Consider the following 19439-nt stretch of genomic DNA (forward strand, 5'->3'; position numbering starts at 1 on the left):
TACTTAGCTGAAATGCTGTAGCAAACCTCAATCTGTCAATACATTTTAATAAAGTTTACTTCTATATTCATACCCTTATGCTTAAGTAGCTTTCGGGGTATTCATTTGAGCTTTTTATTGTGTATGTCTGCAGTAATTACTGGGCTCTGAACGTAAAGAATTAATCTGTTAATAAATAGATATGGCTGCATCAGTGTCAGGAGTCCTTCCAACACAGCTGTTGATTTATACCTAAAATGATCTCTCTTAGACTCAGCTGGAGAGGAGAACACACAGAAAGGAGGCTTAAGACTGTAACAGTGCAAGGTTTCTGTTTTCTGGTATGGAGCATTCTGCTAATCACTTGTTTTTCAAATGCTACATTGATCCTAAGAACATGTTCTGAGGGAGCCCAGGCCTGGAGGCAGCAGGCTTGGGCTGCCAGACACCTTAGAAACAGAGAAATCAGAGAAATTTAGCCAACATACCGTTTGCAGTTAGGAAAATTAGATATTTTGTGACTGAATAGACTTTGTGGTTTTTTGGTTGCTCCTTTCTAAAGGACTAAATATGATGGGTTTATCAAAGGCCATCTATTAGATATGTCATATATATCAACTGTTTACCATCTCACATCTGGAAAGCAGTGTCTGCCTGTAAGCTTGTTCCTCAGCCTCAGCAAGATAAACAGGTTACCTGTGTGAATTTCATGGTGGTTTTAAAGTGACATAATTGATGAATTGTGTCATGAAAATCTCTGGTAGTTAAGGACCTCACCAGAGCCATGTGCCAACAGGAGCACTTGTGGGCAAAGACAAACACAAAGCCCTGCACCTGCCACAGAACAGCATCAAGCTGTCCCCATCTTCCACAAGCTGGGGATTGAGTGGATGGGGAGCAGCTCTGCCAAAAAGGTCCCGTTGGTTTTGGTGCAGAAATGAATTTGTACCTCATCTGAATGTAGCTATGCTTTAAGGAATAGGTTGGAACCTAGTCCCTGATACCAGCAGGGACTTCTGACTGATTGTAGTCTGATTGTAGTGAGTGTTTACAGAAAACTCTAGGATATAGGTATTTATTTCAGCCAAGAGGTGAAAAGTACTCACTGCGCAATAAATATGTTGCATTCTGTCGTCCATCCACACTTTTACTGAACCATGAACAAAAGGAACAGGAAAAAAGTGAGGTTGGGAGTGCTTTTTCAGGCCTTAACTCTGCCAGATTGAAGGCCAAAATTATCTGTGACTTGCTAAGTTTTCCTGAGAGCTGTCAGAAGTGTTGGAAACCTGGGTTGCCTCCTGATTCTGGCACTACTTCTCCCCAGGTGCTCCAGGGAAAGGTGGCAGAAGTCCAGCAATACACAGATGTGGTATAGTTTGTCTCTACTGAAAGTCTCATTTGAATCTCGTAATAAAAAGCTACTGATTTAATACCTCAGCCATGCAGAGAGAGTTTTAACCCATCTGAAAAATAAATGTATAAACACCATTGTAAAAAGGAAAGAAGCAGCAGCACATAATATTGCTCCCTACTCCCCCTATAATCCACAACATATTTGTCTCTGCAGTATTCTGCATACTGGCAGTGATTAAGGGGTTTCCAGCCTTAATGACTGTGTGTGGCAGGCTTTTGAGATAGCTCTGTGTGTCTGTGAAGCGGAAGAGAAAAATTACTTTGCATTGCCACTACACTCAAACAAGCTTGGTTTAAAGCAGTTAGAAAGGAGTTAGAAAACCATTTCTCACTTTCTTTTAGTGGGTCTGGGGTGATAACTGCTCTGGCTGCATTATAATCCTGTCAGAGCATGGATATCCTTGCACCTGGCCAGATTTCTTCTGTAAATTTGACAAAAGTACAGTAGAAGGAGCAAACCCCTAACAAATATGCAGGCTAAGTGACATCAGCTGCACCAAACTGTCCAGCAACAGGGCAATTCAGCAAATTACTTGCTCAAAAGGGTCAGGCAAAAACCATTCCTTTCAATGGACAGTCGTTTTCAGCATTCAGCATGTGTGACATGGTTTTGTATAGTGCAGCTCTCCCTGTGGTCCTGGACTAGTTGGGTCATTGTCTCCTTTCGTGGTGTGGTCTGAGATGAAGCCCTGTCTTACCTGCTGGGGAAGGCATGAGCATAAGACTCCATCATGGGGATGGGAAAGGCTGTCCTCCTAAACCACTTTGAGGATAGGATTTGAACTCAGACTGTTAACATCAGAGAAGAAAAATAAAAATCCTGAGAAATTAATCTGATGTGCAAAGCTTTGGTCAGAAGTTTTTTGTGCTGTTTGTTTGGTACATTTAGGAAATTATTAAATCTAAATGTTTGTGTTCCTGATTTTGTCTTGGGAGGAATTGAGCAAGGAATGAATCCTTGGGTGAACCTCCTCTGTCTGTTGTAGACAGTCCAAAGGCAACATAACCCAGAGAAAGTCAACATCTGAGAAAGGAATGATGGGAAAAGAAGGAATTTATTTACTGCTGTTGGTTTTAAAAGCATTTTAAACACCTTGGGATATTTTGGAGGCCAAGAGGAGAAATTAATGCCTGACTCTTTGTGTATCCTGTATGCTTTGTATGTATTTCAGCTTGAGACCAAAAAGTGTGACTTCAAGGTCTTCTGAGGAACACCATAACAAGTTCTCCTGCTCCTGATTATGATTCCTATACTTCTCTGCCCTTCCCTTTTCTTTGTATTAGTTGCACAAATGCTCCTAATACTTATTTTCAGCCTCCCTAATCCAGTTTCTACTAACAAAAAGTCCTTTGTTTTTTTTAAGCAAATCCTCAACTCATTGCTAGAATGTTAATTGTTTAGCCAATTGTGTCACCAAGCTATGCTGTGAATGCTCAGTTGTGAGCTTCTTCTCCTCTCCTCTTAGACTCTCCCTTCCTTTCCCAAGGGCTCCTCACAAAAAGTCAGCTGCATAAACACCTTGCTGAAAACAGCTTGGGACATTTGACTGTCACTTCTACTGAGCAAAGTGCACCTTTAACCTCAGTGTTTATTGTCCTTAGGCTTATCCTAAAATATGTTTTCCTGAAAAAAACATTTCTCATACATTAAAATCTGTAGTCTATCAGGCTCCTATTAGAGTTGGAAGAATCTGCAAAGCCTACTTTAGGGAAGAGTTTTTTGTGTTTGTTTTCAGTTTTTCCTTTGCTTTTCAGAAATATGTATGAAGAGTAGATCTAGTCAATTGAAGAACAATGTCCAAAATAAGCAATATATTTGTTTAATCAATGCTGTGTGGGTCTAGGATTACACAGCTGGTCTGTGTTAAGCTCTATACTCTCCAGAAAATAGAAGACGAGAAGAGTGAGAAACTTTACATGGCTTTCCAAATGCTTTAGAAAGCAGTAAGAATATGAGTAGTGCAATAAACATGACATCCATAGAACAGTAAGCAATAGTTTTAACTCATTTTTTGTATGGTACAGCTGGGATTGGTGTGTGTACAGAGAAGAGGCAAGGAAACATCATTCATCCTTGTAGTATTTGTGGCGGCCTTCAATGCAAAAGAAAACAGGGTAACTTTAAAGGGAGAAATCCCATTTCTACTTACATAGACTTTACTGAAAAATCTGTATGGTATGTTTTGTTTTGGATCAAAATCTCCAAACAAAAGGATTGTGTGTGCAGTACAGCAAATGCAGACAGCCTGATTCTTGTCCTCAGAGGGCCTTTAAAGTAAATGAGCTAACATTTTCTCACCTGAAAACAATAGCTGGCTAAAGAGGAACTTGAAAATATTTATTTTTCTCAGAAAGGCATCATAAAATGTGTATGAAAGAGACGTGTCTCATGCATACTATCTAAAGTTCAATTACTTTAATTCACATCCAGTGAATTTCTGCTGTTAGTGTTCCAGAAAGAAAAGTATGACAGAATGGTGTAGTAGAACACCAGACCTTTTCAGACTGTTACTGCATTCTCTTTAGTTTTCAGAAGTCTTGTTTTAATTAATTTATAGAATAAAAACAAATGCTCTTCTGCTGGGGCTTATCAAGTGATGTAATCTCTTAAGTCATACACTATGAAAGAGAGCCAATTTCTGCAGAAGAATAATGACTTCTTTCATACTACTTTTGCAGGAGAATCACCAATAAAGCTAGCTTTTAAGAGTCTGCAAATGCTGATAACTCCTGAACCAGAATTAGATTTCCTAGCAGCAATCAAAACTGCAGTATCTTCAAAAGCAAAACACTGGCAAGACAAATGGTTATATTTTCATAGAGAACTTCAACAATCATCATTATTATCATTTTCAGAGATTACCTCTTATGGAAGAGTGCCTTCACTGTAACACTGCTAGCAGTTTCATTTGACAAATATGGTGCTGGTTAGCTTGTAGAGACTGAACTGCCCTCTTGCATACAGCTCTGGTCTTCAGAAAGAAATGCAATTGTGTTTAACCATTGTGCTAAATAACACATCTGTGAACTGAACTCCTGTTTCAGGCCTACAACAACCATTGACATGCAACACATGGGGCTGGGCAGTCATGCGTAAATGCAGACTCCAGTCATTTCCCTTCAGCCAGCAGGCCTGGTGCTGAACATGACTCATCCCTGCTATCTGGACTCATCAGCACCTGTAACTCTCCTGCTGCTGGGATTAGGGTGTTGTTTGTACTAAGGCAGCAAATAGGAAAAAACAATAAAGGCCCAACATTTTTGGTTTGGTTTTCTCATGTATTTGCTCATATGCAGACATAAGATAAAGAAGCTAATCTTTCTCTTAAGTGAATTTGTGGTTTCAATGCCAGACAGGGCAGTAGATAAGCCAAAAAAGAGAAGAATGACAATAAGAAAGTGTCACATACAGCTTTCTAGTTCTTTCATAAAAACAGAGAAACACCTTTAGTTTCCAGGGCTGTCTATCTGTCATCTTTTGCCACTGTATGCTTTGATATATAGTATTTTTTTTTTTTTTATTTTTGGATTTGTATTTGTACCTCAGGATTGAACTTCATGGCTTTGATTACTGTTCAGACTCATCAATGAGTACATTTTTCTCTCTTTCTCAGGGGGGACAGCTTCCAGACAGAAAGGCTTTTTGGGATGTATTCGATCTCTGCATTTAAATGGACAGAAACTTGACCTCGAGGAGAGAGCTAAAATGACACCTGGTGTAAAACCTGGATGCCCAGGACATTGCAGCAGTTATGGGAACCTGTGCCATAATGGAGGAAAATGTGTGGAAAAGTATAATGGTTACTTCTGTGACTGTACCAACTCAGCCTATGAAGGACCTTTCTGCAAGGAGGGTAAGCAGCAAGCTTTGGTCCCAGTTATTTGTGCAATAACTCTGGATGACAGCACCATTTCATTCAGGTCAGCTTGGTGTCCCCACATCTCAAGATATTCTATTATCAGCTGTCCCTTCAGTGTTCTTAAATGTTTATCTTAAGCAGGCTCCAAAACCTCCTTTTGTTGACTTCTGTGTTGGTCTCAGAAATTAAAACGGTGTTAGTTGTACTAATAGTTTACCACTATATCCCACTATGATTCCTGTATTCCATTGCATGTAACTATCCCCAAGCATTAGGAAATAGGGCTGAAATGTTTTATAGCAGGTGTTTGACCATGTCTGAATGTTTATCTTGCTTGTTTTTTAAACCTCATCTTCTTTTGTTCACCTTTACAAATCCTTAAGGTTTTTCTTTACAAAGTTTTAGAGCCTTGATGTGAAAAAAAAGAGGTAGTCTTTTTATGTTTGTTTTTTTTTTTTTCAGTCCTGCGACAACTCATCCAAACGTTAAGAAATTTTTAAAATAAGCATGAAGCATTCAGGAGAAAACTGATTTGCATGGTTCAGTCTTTGGTGAATGTGTCCTCACTGAACCTTTCTGGTGACTTATAAGAGATGCTGTCAACACCAGAAAAAAGCAGGGCAAATATGGAACGTCTAATTTAGAGAACATGCTTTTTGGAGCTAACAAAATCACTACTCAGTAACAGCAAGGTGCAGTGTGAATTTTTAATTTCCATGGCTGTCCCCCACCTCACAAATGCAATAGGTTTGCTGAGTGGGCTGCATCACCTGCTGTGCAAATTGGCTTAGTTGTTTAATGAAAAGAGAATCATGAGTTCTAAGGACCTGAGGATGCACAGGTAGATGTTTCTCTTTATTTGATGCTCCCAGAGACAGCTTCCCTTACTGGCTGTCTTTGGTCAAAGTGTTGCTTTCATAGTTAATTTCTTTTAAAAGGAAACTGGAAAGAATAAATCTATTTTGAGGGCAAGACAGAGAATTTTGCCTTACGTGTCACTGTCAGAAGATGGTGAACAAAGCATTTATTTGGCTGACAGATATTTGTGCTGTTCCATCTTGTGGAATTCTGATTCCAGCACTGAAATAGTTGAGTTTATGTCTCCATACACTGTTTTTCTCTGTGCCAGACAAGCAATCTGCAAGGAAGGACACAGTTATACAGGTGAAGGAAGGGTGATGTCAGCTGGATCAAGGGCGTTTTTGCAGTGTTCTACTTCTGAGGCAGTTAGTTCTGATCCATTCCTGCCTGGGAGATCTGAAAATGCAGTAGCTGAAATAGTTCCTTTGGTTTATATCTGCTTTCAGAGGTGTCTGCATTATTTGAAGCCGGCACTTCTGTTACCTATACTTTTCAAGAACCTTATCCTGTCACAAAGAATGCAAGCACCTCAAGCTCTGCCATTTATGTGGATGCTGTTGTGTCCAAGGAAAATATTGCATTCAGCTTTCTCACAGCACACACTCCAAGCCTTCTGCTGTACATCAACACCTACTTTCATGAGTATTTGGCTGTGATTCTCTCCAAGAATGGTAAGTAGTCTTGATTTGCTACCCAAGGGAGACCAGTGTAACTCTGTCGAGTTTTTGAGGGGTTGGTTGGTTTATTTGTTTATGGGATTTTTTTTTGTGAGGGAATAGTATAGAATTCTGCACTGATTTAAGTTCATTTCTGTGTCTTCAACTTTATCAACTTCATGTGTTCAGTTCATGAAATGGCCATCACTCTTGTTTATGTCCCTTTATTTGGCAGTCAGTGCTACACTTGCCTATTCAGTCTTTGAGTAATCATGTTGTTGGGGCTTAAAATGTGCTTTGACTTCCATTTGGCGAAGTTGTACAATAGTAATTCCTTGCTATTTATTCCATAGTGAGATCCATTAGACCACCGAGATAAGGGAATGAGAAATACCATGTATGTGCAAGAGCGGTTGGTGCAGAAATACACTATAATTTTATCCATTGCATTTTGTCTTGGCACATGTATTGGTCCTCACTGGATTGTTTCAAAGGAATAAAGCCATTTTGTCTAAATATTAAAGCCAGAATATATCAAAGTTTTCTAGGTTAATTGACCAAAACATGAGGTGCAAATCCATTTCCTGTTTGAAGATACTTAATGTAGGTACTTTGTGAAAGTATGTAAATATTTTAGGGGCATACACCTTTGTCTTCTCAGTAAAACTCAGGCTCCTGAGTCCTTGCAGTGCTTTCAAAAAACTCAATCCAGACAAACATCATCCTATACAAATGGGAAAATCTGAATTTTCCAAGAGTTACCAGGCACTGGAGGACTGGAAGTGATGAGTAAACTTATTTGTGAGTCAGTAGCCTGTAGCAGGACAATAGAAAGTTAATGTAATGTGGCTGAATGTGTAGATTTGACTGAATGACCCAGAGCACTCTGAAGCCTTGAAAATTCCAAAATAAGAAAGCTTTCAAGTACTGTCAAATAAAAACTATAGAAGATTAAGAAAAGAAAAAGATTTTATTCTAGATATGGAGTTAGCAGTAGTTTCTCTCTTGGTTATATCATGTGGCCAGCATTGAGGCTGGCATGGATAGTGGATTGGCACCCTAATCCCTGGGAGAGACAACTGGAATAGTAACTGCCTGAACAGATCTATTCTAAGTGAAGATTTGGCAGGGAGGTGGGACTACTGAGGTGACCCTAACCCTCTCCTGTCCAGTCCCAGATTTCCAACTCTAATTTGCTCCTATAGATATGTGTTTATGATTTTCAGATGTATGAATATTATAGTGTGTAGCTCTAGGGTGATGGAGGTTAGCCCCTGCTGTGGTAAAACCTTGGAATTTGCTTCTCAGTTACACTCAGGTCTCTTGATGCCACTCAGGCAATTGGAAATAGCCCTAAAGTTAATCACAATGTAATATCCATTTAAATCACCTTTATTGCTGCCAGAGTAGTCTGAAATGACCTTAAAAACATGAGTCAATTGACTTCTATTGATGGAATTCTCTATAAGAAACCTGTAATTGTGGAGCTCTAGAGGGGGGTCTCTAATAGTGCTTGGGGTTGGGACCAAGACATGAGGATGTCCTGTAGCAGCTCAGCTTGAGACAATGAAAATGACCTTTCATTTTGTCAACTGCAAATGTCCCATCATTTCCCTTTGACTTAGATGGAAACAGGCACTCTCAGTACGTGTGGAAATTAGGTGGAGCAGGTCTTGGCACTGTCAGGCAGTACAAACCATGGTGCTTTTCTCAGATCTGCACCTCTTTTTATTCACTTGTAATATGGTGGTAACAGTTGTTTAGAGGGTTGGTGAGACATCAAGCACCAAAATTCTGGACTATAAAGTGTAACACTATATGCAAAGAATGATTAAAATAACTAGCTGACCTTTGTTAACTCCTGAAAGTCTCCTTCAGGATTACTCCGTGCATGCTTCTGTGACATTTTTACAAGACAGTAATTTCAGTCATGTATAGTCTCTGCCTTTTGTCCCAAATGGAATAATTCGTTAAATTTCGTGTCCTTTTGCTTTTTAGTCTTGTTGGAATTGAAATTATTCCAATGAAAATAGTGTTCAGATATGTTACTCTTTCTTCCTCCAGGAGGTTTATGCTTGCCATAAAGTTACTGGACTATGAATATCAATGTTCTTTGTAGCATTAAAAGTGAGTGTAATTCCTTCTCTCTCATTGGCTCACTTTCAAGGAATCTTGCTGAGTCTGACAGTGTATAGTAGGACATAAGCAGGTCCCTGCTGGATAGCTGATTGATTAAATAAAGGTTAGGCTCCTGGAGAAATGGGAATGGGCATTCTCACTTAGGAGGTGAACAAACTCTGGAGTAATACTCCTTACCATAATCCCAAGTCTCTTTCCACTTGTTAAAAAAATATGTAGAAACAGTCTGTGTATAATTTAATACTTCACCTTTTGTAACTATTTTTGAAGCTACTACTCATGTTATTCTGTTAGTCTCTTTTCTGTTATCCACAAAATCACTAGGCAAAGTATTAGTTAATAAAAGTGACTACAAGAAGAATGTTTTTCCTAATTCTGACATCTCATGTTAAGTATTTGACATTAAAGAAGTGAAACTGTTTGCAAGTATTATTCATAATTAAAGTATACTAAAAGGTCTTATATGAAAGTGAACTTGTACAGGCAGCTATGGTCTAATTCAGTCAGGTGTGAAATATTTTCTAAAACCTATTGATTTCAGTAAATTTATATATATATATATATAATGCTTAGAAGCAGTTTCCACATATAGAACATATTCCATACCACAGAGTTTGTTCTTACCTCTGATCAATGGGCTCATGTCCTAGAAGTTTACAGGTAAGGTTTCAGAAACTGATGGTTTTAAAGAAGACTTAGGGATTGTTTCCTCCATGAGTTAATACTGATGCCTTGAAATCATACATGTGATTTGAAAATTGTATACATATAAGAGCATCTTCCTTTCCTCTCCAATGTTTCATGGATTTTTAAATTACAGCTGCATATATATGTGAATGTGTTGTGTCTAGATGGGTGTATGTGTACATATACATACACGTGTACACATATATGGCTGGGTGTGCATGTTAATCTCATGTGGTCCCATTGGCCCCACATCCAAGAGATTAGCAGTACTGTAATGATTGGCATTTTTAATATCTCTTTCTGTAGAAATTTCAAATTATAGTGCCTGTTACTAAGCTACAGAAAATGGGTAAACATTTCTAATTAGTCTTCTCAGTGTGTCAATCCACAGAAATTATCCATATCATGGGAAGATGCTACCAAGAAAAGAGTAATTTTTTTTCTTTCCCAAGCTAGCTTTTCACTGTACATTTTTGCAGTTACATGATTTCACAAAGTAACCAGTACCTTTTAAATATTACGTTTGCCTTGCTGCCTAAAGGTAATAAATTATGGGAGAGAAAAGTGTTAAAAGAAAGAATGTTGAAATAAACTTTATTTCTCCTGTCTTTATTTTTCCTACCCCCCTGCAAATAATCAAATGCAATATGAATATGATGAAATATATTGTCTAGAATATGTTTTAACAAGTCTTTAATTCTCAGTTTTGTCTTTCTCCATGGAAACAATCTATAAAATTCCTAATCTAGAAAAAAAGCAGATAGCTAGCATCAAAGAAGAAAGATAGAATCTCAAACTATGCATGAGTGATTGAAAAATTATCTGTATTTATTATCTAATCTTAAAAGAAATTAAACAATTTGAGTTCTTTTTTTTTCTTTTTCCACCTTTCCAGCAGCTATTGCCATCACACTGAGCTGTGTTCTCCATTTCTTTGGGAAAGCAAGACTGATTTTGCATAGGAAAGATTAAAGACAAGGAAAAAGGCACAGTTAAAAACAGCAGTACAAATGAAAACATCTCAAGTAATTCTTAAGTCTCTGATACTCAGCATACAGTAGCAGGATTTATATCAGCTCCACTTCCCTGACCTAGAAAGTATTGAAATCAGCTGATATTTGAAGTGAATAGGAAAAGAAATCACAATGTGTAACGGAGGTAAGCTGAGTTAACACTCTGAAAAAGAAAAGAAACAAATATTGTCAGTGAGAAGCTACTGATTCATTTTTTCTTATAAACTCCTAATCTCCTGTAATCTCCTCCTGTCTCTGAGTCAGAAACAGCTTTCCTAATGAAAGCATGTAAATTCTCCTTATTGTTTTTGCCTTCAAGTATGTTGAGCTGCATCTCCACCAAGCAAAGCTTTTCTCACTCAGTGGAAAAGAGATGCAAATAATCCAGTTCTGTCTTTGAGGCAAGGAATCTTTTGATCCTGTTCACACTGTACACTCTGAAGTTTAATGGGTCAAAACTAAAATGGGAAAGAGGACTTGGGTGGATTTCAGAGGGTGATTCTTCTAGTTCCTTTTCCTTACTTTCCTTCCTGTCTTAGTTTTGGGACATTAACTAACTGCTTCAGAAAGACTCTCTCAACTGCTCTATTGCTCATGCACTTGTCTTCTCTTTTGAGAATACCCTTCCTGTCTTAGTTTTGGGACATTAACTAACTGCTTCAGAAAGACTCTCAACTGCTCTATTGCTCATGCAGTTGTCTTCTCTTTTGAGAATACTTGTGCCTTACAGACTTGCAGCAGGCATTGAGCAACCTGCACAGTTTGTGTGACTGAAGTGGGAAATGGTGACAAGGTTCAGGTATAGTTACTTTTAACAGATCAGGAGCAGGAAGAAAGTCATGTTAGGAAGTGTGTGAGACAGCTTTGTGGAGGAGACAAGTGACTGTGAGTGACTGAGGATTGTTCCCAGTCTAGCTCTGGTTCACAGCCATTATGTGGCAGATAGCATGTATGTCTTCTAAATATAATTGCAAGCAACTGTTGCAGTTGGCCCCTGAAATCTTATGTTATTTACTGAGTGAAGGACAAGAGACAGTTTGATCAGTGATGATGAATATAAAAGAAATTTTCCCCAGTTGCCTTAATGGAAAGCTGGCTTTGGTACCATGAGTAGGCAGGGTTGGGGTGACAGGAGATCTATCAGCTTACTTATCTAAAGAGAGAGACTTCTGTTGTAAGAAATCACTCTGGTCACTTAGATGTTTCCTCGCTGTAAGCACACTTCACAGAAAATAGGAGTGCTGATTAGAGTTTTCACGTCAAATCCAGTACTAAAAAGTCTTTGAGGAAAGAGGTGGACTTGGCACCCAAACCCAATTCTGTCTTCTGTTTGTGTTAGCATATGGCACTTTAAATTTCTAAGTGTGCAAAACTAACTTGAAAGAAGAAGCTGCCATAAAATTCAGCCAAGGACTCTGGCAGATCTCTATCTCTGCTTTCCAAGAGGAGAGAACTGAAAGATCTGTCTCATTAGCTGAATTCATGGACATGTTTGTACTCATGAAGACTATTTTGCCATACTGGAGGGCCAATAGATGTTCTGGCGACCCACAAGGGAAAACAAGGGAACTGTAATTAGATGACATAGAACAGGAAAGGTTGAACAGGCTGAATAATTGACCTGTGCCCTGGCTGTATGCAGACTGACTTTGAACTTACTGCTGTCTGGCGCAAAACTCCAGACCACGGACTGCAGATAATCAGCTGGGAAGAAAACCTGTGTTCCCATTTACTTATAGGAGGTGTTTTTCTCCCAGAAGACTTGAGTTCCTAGTTCACATTTTCCAGCTGATAAGTAATTTTTATTGTTGGGTTTCCCTGGAACTGTCCTGAAAGGAATGAGAGGAGGGGCAGAGGGTCCTGTCTGAACAGATGCTCCATATATTGTGTGTATGTATATGTATATATACATGCTCTTCAGTATTTCTGAAAGAAGAGTATTTCAGAACTCCTTTTATTGAAAGCTTTAGCCTTGAAAATTGATAGGCGTCGATTTTCAGTTACTTTTAGTTTAAGATTGTCTGTGTTGTGGACAGACTGAGCTGTGTACTAAGCACTGTAGTCCAGCAGAACCATTGATTTAAGTGCTGCCTTGGAGCAGTGTAGCTGTACACAACAGAGAGCCGAATACTTGGAAGACTGAGTCTGGGTCCAAACAAATCTCCTCCTCTGTCTTGTATGTGGTATCCCTATTAACATGTTAATTTTTCCATATAGTATCCATATAGTATCACCATATCAGTTATCCTGTCTGCATGAAAAGGCGATTCCTTCCTTCTTGCCTTTCTTGGTGGAATTGGCTGTTTATGTCCTAGTTTTTACAAGTGAGAGTGGCCTTTAGGAACTGCAGGGCAAAAGTCTGGAGCAAGGTAGATGTACACTTGGTGAAAGAGGATCAGACCTAGGAATGGGCATTATGCAAACTACAAATCCATGGGCCCTGGTGAGGTGCACCCACAAGTGCTGAGAGAACTGGAAGATGTCATTGCAAGGCCACTCGAAAGGCAATGGGCACAAACCAAAACATGAGACTTTCAGCGTGAGAGTGACTTGAGTACTGGCACATCATGCCTACAGAATTGTGCAGTCTCCATCCTTGGAAGTATTCAAAAGCTATCTAGACATGGCCCTGGGCAACTGACCTGCCCTTGAAGAGTCTTTTTAGTGGGACAGGGATGGACATCATGTCCTCCAGAGATACCTTACAACTTCAGCCATTCCATGGTTTTGTGAAAAATCACAAAAGTATGCATTGGAAGTTAATATGTGTCAGCATATGTTTTACTAGAGAAAAGTCATTACAATGCTACCATTATATGGTTCTTACAAAAGGATTTTTACTAGGTAAATTATTCATTCTTCTTCTAATTTTTCCCATTAGATGACTTAAGAACATGAGTCAGTTCTTTGTATCCCAGTGGTTGCAGCTAGTTTTTGAAAGGTTGCTGTAATCAGGAGGTCACTCACTAAAGGATCCAACATCTCCTTTCACAGAGACTGGCATAACTCATGAAATAGGCAATCCTTAGATTGACTTGCTGGTCAGAGGAGCAGAAAATTTCCCAGAGATTCCTGATCAGCCAGGCAGTTCCTCTAGAGCTCAACACAAACAGGCATCATTAACCTCAGAAAGCCATTAATCCACAAAGTTCTGTGCTGCCTGTATTATGAGTTAAGAATGAAAAGGACATTTTAGAAGAAGCATATGATTACTTCTCAGTAGTTTTGTCTAAAAGATTATTGCTCGCTCTTCTGCTCAGGCATCATGCAGTGCTCAAATTGCTTCTTTTTTTCTTGTTCATACCATCTTTTTTCTGTGTTCTCATTGCTGAACATAATGGCTATTTGTTAGGTCGGCATGACACGAGTCCTTGCTTGAACAGGCATCTGTACTGCCAAAATGGAAAGAAGAATGGTTAAAAGATATTAGGAAAAATGGAAAGTGTGAGCCAGAATCACTGTGAGGGCAGGCTGGGATGACTTTCTCAGGGTATCACAACAACAGGTCTGGTTGTTTTTTCCCAAGAGCTGTTCACACAGCATTAATGATGTTGCATAATTTGCAAAGGAAGGCTGAACTTTTGGAATAAAATTCATAGGATGATACTTTATATTCCAATCACTGGGTAAAGAATAAAAACTCTTCCTGCCATCCTGGCTGCTCTGCAAGTCTTAAGTGAAATGTATAGAGGGAGACGGAAGCCTGGCCAGATTCTTCTTCATGCAAAGGTGAGTATACCATGGGGCCTCCTGAATGTGTGAGTGTGAGACAATTGGCATCCAGTGTGTGTTTAAAAGACAGAAAGGGAGATTAGAGCAGAGATGTGAATATCAGGTCCATAAGTATTACACAGAGGCTGCATATCATGAAGTTCAGCAAGGCTCAGTGAAAGGTCCTGAACATGATTGTGGGCAATCCCAAGCACATGTATAGGCTGGATGTGAAATGGGTTGAGGCCAGCCCTGGGGAAAAAGACTTGGGTGCTTTGGTTAATGAGAAGCTCAACATGACCTGGCAGCATGATCTCAGAAGATGAAAAGTCAGCCAGACCCTGCATGGTTCCAGTATTCAAAGCAGTGTGGCCAGCAAGTCGAGGGAGGGGATTCTCCCCCTCTGCTCCACTGTACTGAAATCCCACCTGGAGCACTCGAACAGCTCTGGGGTCCCAGCTTAAAGAGGACATGGTCCTGATGGAGCAAGTCCAGAGGGCTACAAAAATGGTCAGATGGCTGAAGCACCTTTCCTGTGGAGACAGGCTGAGAGAGTTGTGGTTCAGCCTGGAGAAGAGAAGGCTCTGAGGACACTTAGAGCCCTTCCAGTACTTAAGAGGGGCAAGAAAGCTGGAGAGGGACATATTAGCAGGGTATGGAGTAATGGGACAAGGGGGGTTTGGCTTCAAACTGAAAGAGGGTGTGTTTAGATTTGATTTTAGGAAGAAATTCACTGTGAGGGCACTGAGGCCATGGAATGGGTTGCCCAGAGAATTTTTGGATACCCATCTCTGGAAGTGTACAAGACCAGGTTGGATGTGACTTTGAACAATCTGATCTAATGAAAGGTGTCCCTTCCCATGTCCCTCTCTATGGCAGGGAAGTTGGAACTAGGTGATCTTTAGGTTCTTTCCAACCCAAACCATTCTATGATTCTGTGGTAGACTTTGTTAATGAAGGGTCTTAAAGTGAAAGTGTTTTAAAATTTCAAAGAATCTTTAGAAAAGGTATAGTTTAAAATTTACTAGAATAAACCTCACCATCAGAAAGCAGGTGGTTTCAGAGAGATTTAACTGCAACTGAAACCCTCAGTTCTCTTCTTCATCTTTATATTCAATCACCTTCAGGGAAAAAAGGATAGTTAATGTTGCATCACTTTGTAAAAGAAACCATAAACACTTCCTTCACCAAAAAGAAATACCTAGGAATGTAGAGATAATGATAATGACTAATAGTGAGTTTTTTCAATTGCCCCTGCCTTGGAGGCTTCATGGCATTTCCCAATAGATGAACGTTCATGTATTTTACCAGTGGATAAACTGTGGTATAAAGAAGGAAGTTGTTTGTCAGCAGCCATCAAGCTGGTAGATCCCAAATTGTGGCAGCGCTCTGTCTATTGCCTCCAGGGTACATAAAAGCACCACTGTGTATGATTACCCATGAGCTGAACTGGAGGGACATTATTTTTATTATTTTCCCACACCCATGGGTTAGCCCTATTCCCATTTTAGACCCAGCCACATCACCATGTACATGAACTGTTTTGTTCAGATAAGAGGTCCCCTTAAAATCACTGTAATAAGCTCTGTGTTTAGGCCACTCAGTATGTGCATCATGAGCTCTCTGACTGTGGTCCTCTGGGTAATTTTTTAGATTTTTGCTATATTTTCTACCTTTGAAGCAAGAAGCATCTGCCCATTCCTTGTTAATTGCTGGTCAGTCTGTGTTCAGCCAACTGGCAGCTGGTGGGAATGAGATGTCTGTGAAGGTTAAACACATTTCTAAGTCACGTAAGGGAACCAGCTACATTTATTGATGTTTAAGTGACAATCTCAATCTGGGTCCAGCTGTCTAGCAGGATTGTAGAGTGAACTGAGGTCATGGGCCTCCAGATAGGCTCCTTTTGCTGTGTGTGTTTTTTTCTAAGTTGAAGAAATGCAGTGTGACGAGTAAGTGTTGTTTTTCTTTTTTTTTTTTTTTTCTTAAATGGAGGATGGCCTGAATATGATCCTTGAGTCCTGAATGTCTCAAGCATTGAGTGAGAGGCATTCAAATAATCTCCTATTTTTTTTTTTTTTTAATTACAGGAAGAGACTGCTAAAAATTGAGTGGTGGATTTTTCTTTTAAACCGTATGAAAGAGTCATGTCTAAGCAAGTGTAATGGCTGAGTAGTGATATCAGCAAACATGTTCAACAGTTTTTTTCTTTGTTTTTCCCATGCAAAACAAATAGCAAGAGCCACCCCCTAAATAAATGCAAGTACTTTCTTAGTTAAATGCCACTGGACACTGAAGAGATGGGCTCTGTTCTTAAAATCACCAGCAGCACTTCCAATGGAGAGTAAATTTACTGAGTAAATATCCCTGGGGAGAAGCTGCTAATTAAGGAATATCTTTCTAAGCCAGCTGCTCCTAACTGGGAAAATGGTGGTTCATTTTTCAATATCTAGGCTATGAAGAGGGACACTGCCACACTGAAATTGTGCAAATTCCCAGAGATATATTTTGTGGTAGAGATGACTGAAAAGTGTCATGTGTTGTTCTGCAATCAGGAATGAGCAAACATTTATACCTCATGAGCTGCAAATGGCTTTTGAGCCAACACTTTAATTTAATTCTTTTTTTTCATAATTGCAATATCAGTAGCCTCACTAATATATTTCACCCTTTGTTTAATTTGTGCTTTCCTTAATTATTTGCTGTTTCAGCTACAGCTTGGGTGAGTCTGGAGAATGCATGTGGTGGTGTAGTAAAGTGTAGCAGTACAACAAGGGTGGCTGACAATTTGAAACAGTTGTAAGAAGTTTTGTTACTCCTAAACATTTTCTGGGTGACTCTGAGGCAGCAAGACATGCAGGGGTTGTCCAATCCCCTTTCATCTAATGCAGTGTTTCACTATTTCATACATACAGATTTTCCCCACATCAGAGTTGTCAGCTGCCCTGGTTTAAATGAGTAAATGATGTTACACTGTGGTGATAAATTTGTACATTTTACATGTGCCACCCACATGTGCTCCCTGAATTAACCTCAGCTTCTCTGAGCAGAGCAAGATGTCTCACCAGCTGCTCCAGCCAGTTTAAGTCATTAAAAAGTGCTGTTGAAGTTGGCGAGAGTCGTTGGGTTCAATTTGGGCTTGTTTAAAACCGGTTTCCATAAATAAAGGTCCTGCAGAGAAGTCTCAGACTCACACAGATGCCATGCCCTTCCTTGCTGTTTGGTCCTTCAAGATGAAATGACACAAGACCTGTGGTCCTGGTGACATTTGTGACAATAATTTGACTTAAGAATGATGGATTTACAGACCAAATTCCTGATAATCCATTTGTCTGTTCTGCAAAGCTGCTTTAATGTTATTGCAAAATCCTAGCACTGGCTGAGGTCTTTCAAACAAGGGAGTCTTTTCCTGAGCTGGAACACTCTGTGTAACATTTTCCCTTTTCTGAGTGATGATTTAAAAATTACTATCTGATTTTTAACACAAGCTTTGGCAGTCCAGAATTAATGTAAAGTTGGTGGGCATAGGCTGCAAAGCCAACAGATTATTTCTGACATTCCACTCAGACGCTGCTGTAGACAGACAGAAGAAAGGCAGCTCTCCTGTTGACATGTTCAATCAGCACAGGTTTGCGACATGGAATATGTAACACCATGGCCACGCTATTTCTTCACATTGTGCAGTCTGAGAATATATTTTTGTTCTTCAGACACTTTGAAATCTCTAACCAGTTTTGTATCCTTATTACCAGTAGACATAAGAGCTGCTACAGCAGCTTATCCTCAGAAAAAAGAAGCACTTTGAAGGCACCATGCTGTTTCTGTAGCAGCCTGGAGGTTGTTATGCTGGCACTGATCATTAGTGTTCTTCTAGCAAGTACAAGTGCTGGCCTCCATCATCATTGAAAGAGTGTCCTGGGAGTGTTTTGTTTCAGAAAAGCCACCTCAGACTTAGTCACCAGCATGGGATGACATAAATCATGCCCTTTGGTCTCTGTTTCCCAGGACTTCCCTCTGCACAAGGGAACCCCCAGGAATCCTGTTAAAATGGCTCTTAGCTGTTTGATATCATCAGGGGGATGTTATTCAGCCCTACAGCCGTGGATTTTGGTGTTGCAGGTTGCAGACTGAGGACCACGATGTGTAGCCAGCCAGCTTTGACGCTGGCAGTGGTCTCATCCCAGCAGCATGGCAGCCCACATGGAATCATTTCCTCAGGGAGTGCTGAAAAGAAGCCATGCTGTGCTCCGTAACTCTGTGGCTAAGCTAAGCCTGCCCCCCTCTCAGGCTGCTCTAGGGGCAGAATTCAAAGCTGAAGGGGATGGATAACTACAATAATCATGTGCGAATCTACTCTTACCTAATACTGCTGGGGTAATGGGCCCACTAAAATTTTCCAGCCTGAGGCCAAAAGAAGGATATCTTTCTTTTCCTTTCTCTCTCTCCCTTATTGACTTAACAATTGCTCCAGCAATTCAACGTACATTAGAGAAGGAACGCAACTGGTTGTGCATTGCTTGAGCATTATGACACTCCAGGTGTGCATGCTCAGACATGGGGAGCTGAAAAGAGGATGACAGGCACGACTACAACAAGACTGACAGAAATTACACTGCTCATGATTAGTGTGAACCCCTGTTGTGAGGCAAAAATGAAGCAAAGTAGAGAATAGGGAGAATAGAGCTGGTTTATGCACTGATTTCCATTTGCAGTTACTGACACTGGGCTGATGGGATGGAGAAAGTCAGTGGACCAGATAATCAAAATTCAGAGGACAAAATAAAATTCTTAATAATAATCCTAATTAACAATCCATTTATTTTGCTTGTCAAGTAATAAAATGGCAATTTAATCTGCCAGGAAAATTGTTCTGTAATCTGAACACAGAAGTTCTAGTATTGAATGCAAGGCAAAATTAGCTCTCATCTACAATGATGAAAATTCAAAAGCACCTTGGTAGATAAGGTCATGTACTTCTGGGTTATATTAATACATATTTGACCCCAGGCAAAATGCCAACTTTAATTCAATAGTTTTGAAGAGCAGCTGTCCATAAAAAGAGTTGCCACTGGAACTCAAAGCAATTTGACAAAATAAAATTCCATTCACTGATCTCTTTACAT

The 19439-nt window shown here is 39.7% G+C and overlaps 1 protein-coding gene across 1 annotated transcript in view; it reads left to right on the plus strand.

Moving 5' to 3' along the window:
* CNTNAP5 (contactin associated protein family member 5) overlaps nt 1-19439 on the plus strand; it is a 258798-nt gene that overhangs the window by 219935 nt on the left and 19424 nt on the right. The window contains exons 18-19 of the mRNA XM_041473346.1: nt 5007-5246; nt 6560-6784. Of these exons, the coding sequence (XP_041329280.1) occupies nt 5007-5246; nt 6560-6784 (465 nt within the window). The remainder of the gene's footprint in view (nt 1-5006; nt 5247-6559; nt 6785-19439) is intronic.

Source organism: Pyrgilauda ruficollis, unplaced genomic scaffold, assembly GCF_017590135.1.
Source record: "Pyrgilauda ruficollis isolate IOZ18807 unplaced genomic scaffold, ASM1759013v1 scaffold3, whole genome shotgun sequence".
NCBI lineage: Eukaryota > Metazoa > Chordata > Aves > Passeriformes > Passeridae > Pyrgilauda > Pyrgilauda ruficollis.